Raw genomic sequence first — 6176 nt, forward strand, 5'->3', positions numbered from 1 at the left:
GTCATCCCACGCGTACCGACCTCCGAATGGCTCGAAACTAGCCAAAAGTAACTCAAATACATCAAATAATGCCAAGGGAACAAACCCAATCGATAAAGGTTGAATCTTTAATCAAATTCCAGAAATCGACCAAAAAGTCAAACTCGGGCCCGCGCCTGGGACTCGATGAAACTTACAAAATCCGATAACCCATTCAATTACGAGTCCAACCATACTAGTTCACCCAAATCTGACTCCGAATCGATGTTCAAAACTCAAAAATTCACTCTATGAAACTTTGGACAAAAACTCCCAATTTTCTCTTTAAAGTTCACAATTCAATTACAAAAAACGAAAATAGATTCACGAAATATAACCAAAATCGAGTAGAGAATACTTACCCCAATTCATATGGTGAAAATCGCCTAAAATATTTCCCAAATCCGAGCCCCCCCAACTCAAAATATGACCAAATGAACAAACCCTCGATATTACATATTTTTTGTCCAGCTGTTTTGCCTCGTTTCGTGTGCCAATCAATCCCGAAACTCGCTTTTGATGCCACCTAATTTGGCTTTAAAATGAGGGAGATATGATGTTTTGAAGTTTTAAATGAAGTCTAGAAATTTAAGGGATTAAAAAAAAAGATATTTTCGTAATTATTTTACACCAGAAAATTAGCAGCTGAAGAATTTTCGTTTTAGCACCCAAAACTCATTCGGAACCTCCCGGACACAAACCATATATGCGTTTCAATCATAAAATACGCTACGAACATGCTCGCGCACTAAAAACACCGAAAAGAGATCATCTTGACCCGATATTGACCATGGTCAAACTCCAAATCCTACTTAACTAGTTTCTCAACCAATGATCCAAAACACACCCGAACCCCTCGGGACCCCATTCAATCATACCAACAAGTCTTAAAACATGATACGAATTTATTCGAAGCTTCAAATCATATCAAACAACATATAAACTGCGAATCGTACCTCAAATCAAACTTAATAAACTTTTGAACTTTCAACTTCCAAAACTCGTGCCGAACCATATCAAATCAACTCGGAATGATCACAAATTTTGCACACAAGTTTCAAATGACATAACGAAGCTATTCCAACTCCCGGAACAAGAATTCGAACCCGATATCACCAAAGTCAACTTCCGGTCAAACTTATGAACATTCCAAAACTCCAAATTGCCAACTTTCGCCAATTAACGCTAGAACCTTAAAGAAACATCCAAATGCAAATTCGGGCATACGCTCAAATCCAAAATCACCATCCGAGCCTAACGAAACCATCAAAAATCCGATGCAGGGTCAAATACACAAAAGTCAAACTTGGTCAACTCTTCCAACTTAAAGATTCAGCGATGAAATCATTCTTCCAAATCGATTTCGAATACTTAAAACCATAATCGACGATTCACACAAGTCATAATACATCATACGGAGCTACTCATGCCCCCAAATCTCCGAACGAAGTACAAATGCTCGAAACGACCGGTCGGGTCGTTAGAAGTTAGAGGTAATCCTTAGTTTTGCAAGAGTTTGTAAACTTTGTTGTTGGCTTAAAGTTGTAGTGAAGTGTTTGAAAAAAATCCTACTGGGTAATAGGTCATGATTTTTTCACCTTTTGAGCAAGGTGTTTTTCACGTAAAAGTCCTTATATTCTTTACTTTCTGAATTATTTATTCCGCAAATGTAGTGTAAGGAACAAATAGAAGAACCAGGTCCTTCGATAATCTAGTGCACGCGAAAATTGAATACCACACTAATCACCCTTTTGTTTGGTACTGAAATATAAAACATCAAATTCTTCACGAGTACAATCGCATTTTATCTCCCCATAGTGTTAAGTAATGCGTGAAAATATTGTGAATCAGAAAATTAAATAAATTAACTCCAGCAAAATTTGTCCATCCTAATCAAAATTCCAAATGGGGGTATTTCGACATTAATTTAACCCTCTATTTTTATATATATAACTTAAAACTCTTTTAAGAAAGAGACACAAGTAGTTGCAGATTTGAACATTCATCAATATCTATCACATTCCAAAAAATCATGGTACTCTGCCCAGAATCTTGGGCTTTTGTTGTTAAAGTAGTTTACCCAAAGGTAAAAGAAAGTTATATCCAACACCTTTTCTTCAGGATCTTAGTATATATTTAAACTAGAGAGAAAACAATAATGTAGTTCGAATTGTAATGATCAAAACATGCATTTAATTCTTCACGTGAACTCAAACATTATTCTCAAACTTTGTGAAACAAAATATACATACTTGGAAATCACATAAGACAGTATTCTTGTTTATTCTTAAAGAATGAGACAAAGGAATTATTGTTATATGAGGCATGCTGTAATATTTCTTGTTCAGTAATTAAGAGAAAATTTTACAGTATATCTCGCATAACAAACACAAGTTATGTAAGATTATTTTTTTCGTTTTTTAATTATTATATGAGACATTTTGAATTATAGTAAAAATTCTTGTAAATACTACTCATCTTGATTTTTGACCAATCAATTCAAAGTTACCTGTTGGTTGACATATGTACTTTACTTCAGCACTGAGGTCTCAAAATTGTAATATGGCAACAGATGAATACTGTACTTCCATTATTTTTATTTTAAAAAAAGGAAGAAGAAAAAGAAAATTGAAGTGAATAACTGAAAGGATGAGTATATAATAAATAAAGCTGAGTACGTAATTAAGGAAGGGTGCTTAGCTCCCTTCCGAAAAGACTTCAAACTAAATACAAAACCACAACAACAAATTAACATATTTTTGTTCTCTAATTAATTAAAGGAATTAAAACTCAAAAGCAGACTAATCTTGCCAGGGTGATTGATTTTGATTCTGCTGATGATGGTCAAATGAAGCAGCAGCAGAAGAGGAAGAACCCATCTGATGATGAAGACCAGTTGTAGTAGTAGTACTATTATTGAAAAAATCCCTAGGATGTGGATATGCTCTAAGTCCCAAGAAATCTCTTGTCAATCCTTCATTATTTTCTTTACCTCTCATTATCAAAGGATTATTTGCACCACCAAATCCCTCATCAAAACCAACATTATTATTATTAGTACAAGGCAAAGCAGTAGTAGCAGCAGCCATCATGTTTTGCATGTCATGGATTTGTTCCATAAACCCAGAGTTGACACTAAAATGATCAAAAACACCTTTGTTATTGTTGTTGTCGTCGCCATAAGATGCCAAGCTATGACCAGCAACAAAATTACCAGTAGTGGGAGCCATAATACTATTATTAGCACTAATATTTTGAAACTGATGATATTCACGTGAGGCTAAATCACAACTTGCCATGCCAGTTGTAGTAGTAGTAGTAGGACTGAAAAAACTAGCAGCAGAATTAGAATTAGAAGAAGAAGTGACCCCAATTTGTGCTGCTTTTTGTAGTAATGCAGTTGCACTCATGTGAGCTGCTGCCGCTGCTCCAAATATATTGTTACTGCTACTACTAGTAGGGTTATGAATGAATAACTGAGACGAAAGCTCGTTCGAAGGGTGCGGAGGAAGAAGGTTGAAATTACTAAGTTGTTGTTGTTCTTGTTTGAGTTGAAAGTTTTGGAGGGTATGGAGATTAAGGTGATGGGAATTTGAAGAAGAGGAAATTAGAGGATTTGTTGGTGTTGTGATTGTTCTTACACTTTCTTCTGCTAATGCATCACAAAAAGCTCTATGTGTGATGAAGCTATCCCTCCTGTACAGAAAAAAAGAAGCAGAAATTAACATTTTCAAAAACAAAAATACAAACAAACAAACAAAAAAGAAGAAACCATCACACATGAATAATGCAGTATAGGTTTGAGTATAGTACTGATAAAAGTGCATGCCCTCTATTTCGTCAACCCTTTTTTGTCTTTCTTTTTTCTCTTCTTTTGGACATATTAGATATGTACAATAGGAATCACTGAAGTTTTCGATACAAATTGCTTTTGCAGTGAGGTAAACAATAAAGTATGGACCCTCGTTTCTCTTTCTCTCTCTCACACACAGAGACAGTCTCATTTATTCAGTCGTACACATGAACTTACACACGTGAACTTTGTTGTTACTAACTAGTTTTGATTCAAAACGTCTTCTTTTCTCTCTTATGTGGAGTATTGAGTCTTAATCTTTTTTGACTAGCTAAGTGTGTGCATTCTTGGAATCTGAGCTTAAAACGTAAGCTGACTAATTGATTAAGAAGCATAATTGAAAAAAGTTTATACACGTACCACACACACTCTAACACTATCAAGTTACCTAATGAATTTTATTATCAGTGAAACTAGTTACAATATTTGAAAATATGGTAAAAACTTGCTATATAAAAACCAAATATGTTAGAATGGACTCAGTCGGTCCTTATTATTATCAATATATATATATATATATATATATATATATATATATATATATATATATATATATATATATATATATATTGAAAATCAATGAAAATGATACTTAATTTAAGAGAATTAGAGGAGGAGAAAATTGAGCAACAAGGGTTGACTTTGGTATACAAAGTGATGAAGAATCTAATTATTTAGTAGTACTAGTATAATTAATAGTAGAATTGGTTTGAGAATGTTTGTTGGTGAATTTATTGTAATTAGCTTACCTAGAGAAAAGGGTTCCACAATCACATCTATACTCTCTAGTACCACAAATCTTGGAATGAGCTTTCCAATCAGACTGAACTGCATATCTCTTTGAGCATTTCTCACACTTCCATTTCTTCTCACCATGTTTTCTACAAAAATGCTTCTTAATCCCAGTCAAATCCCCTAGTGCCCTTGAGGGATGATGGTGTACACATGAAGGCTCTGGACACACATATACTTTCTTCTTCACTTCTTTGTTTGTTCTTTGCTTTAGTTTCCATGGCAAATTATGACCTCTCCTGTGTAGTTGAAGATTTTGATCTCTTTGAAATCCTTTGTTACAGATCTCACATACAAATCTATTTGTTGCCAATAGACTTTTTGGAGACAAAGCTATCACTTCTGCTTCTGGATCTAATTCAAGAAAATATAAGTAAATCAGATGATCACTTAAAAGGTAATGGCAAATAATTTTATTTAATAGACAGTGATGGTAACCTAGAATAAATGATGAAAATAATTTTCATATTTTTAGTATATACAGCTTAAATCCAATATATATTGATGAATTCCAAGCCAACCAAAATAGTATTTTAGTACCTGGATTGCCTGGTAGATTTCTCTTCTTCTTATTAGTAGGAGCTGGTTGTGTTTGTGTGTTTGTTGGTGCAAGCGAGTGGTGTGGGAAGAGAGCACTACCAATTTCATGAGTTCTATTACTTGAAGATATGCTTGCTTCATTAGATGCAGATGTTAAATTTGACATACTATCATCTCCTACCATACCCTTAATCATTTCATTAAAAAAAGAGATAATCTAGTTACTTTGTAGTATATATTTTGCTATATATATATATATGTCTCAAACCCTAGAGAGAAGTGAAAAGAAGACAAAAGACTGAAGAAGAATATAGGTGTAAGAAAGATGGAAAGAAGAAAAGAAAGTATAGAAAGCAAAGAGTAATAATAGTCTGTAAACTGCTAAGTTTACAGTCTCTCCTATCTTGTTCAAGAATTGGAAAAAGAGAAACCAAAGGTCTGAGTGAAAGCTGCTATCAAGATTAATTCAATAAAAGCCATACACATAAGAACAAATGAAACCAAGCAAAATTATAAGATTCTTTATAGATAAAAGGAAACTTTCAAGAGAGAGAAGAGAGAAGAGAGAAGAGAGAGAGAGAGAGAGAGGGGTTGTGGATGAGAAGGTATCCTTTGTTTAGTCGTCCAACCCATCAAAACCATAGCTAAAGGGCAGGAAGCTTGCTCTGACGTTGCATTTTGTCTTTTGCTTTGTTCTCTTCTCTATCATACAAATGTTACCCTCTTTGCATTATTGTAGTACATATTTTGCTCATCTCATTCTTAATTGTTCTTTCAGGCACACATTTTATTACCAAGTTATTTTCATTAAAATTTACAGTAACTTACATACATTAAAAGTGTAAAAAAAAAATCCTATTATCAAGTCACCTAAAAAGATAATTACGATAATTGTTCATATATGATAAGCTAGATTAGTCACCTAAAAATCAAAAGACATAACGTGTTGCAACAAATTAAAATACACTGATAT

The 6176-nt window shown here is 33.7% G+C and overlaps 1 protein-coding gene across 1 annotated transcript; it reads right to left on the reverse strand.

The window, feature by feature from the left end:
- Positions 1-2646: 2646 nt before the first annotated feature.
- Positions 2647-5836, reverse strand: LOC107768423 (uncharacterized). Its single transcript, XM_016587553.2, has 3 exons — positions 5204-5836; positions 4621-5017; positions 2647-3714 (listed from the first exon to the last, which is right to left on the reverse strand). Exons 1-3 carry the CDS (start codon positions 5397-5399, stop codon positions 2820-2822), a joined length of 1488 nt encoding a protein of 495 aa, XP_016443039.1. The 5' UTR covers positions 5400-5836; the 3' UTR covers positions 2647-2819.
- Between the last annotated feature and the right edge of the window lie 340 nt (positions 5837-6176).

This window comes from Nicotiana tabacum, chromosome 23 (assembly GCF_000715075.1).
Source record: "Nicotiana tabacum cultivar K326 chromosome 23, ASM71507v2, whole genome shotgun sequence".
Lineage (NCBI taxonomy): Eukaryota > Viridiplantae > Streptophyta > Magnoliopsida > Solanales > Solanaceae > Nicotiana > Nicotiana tabacum.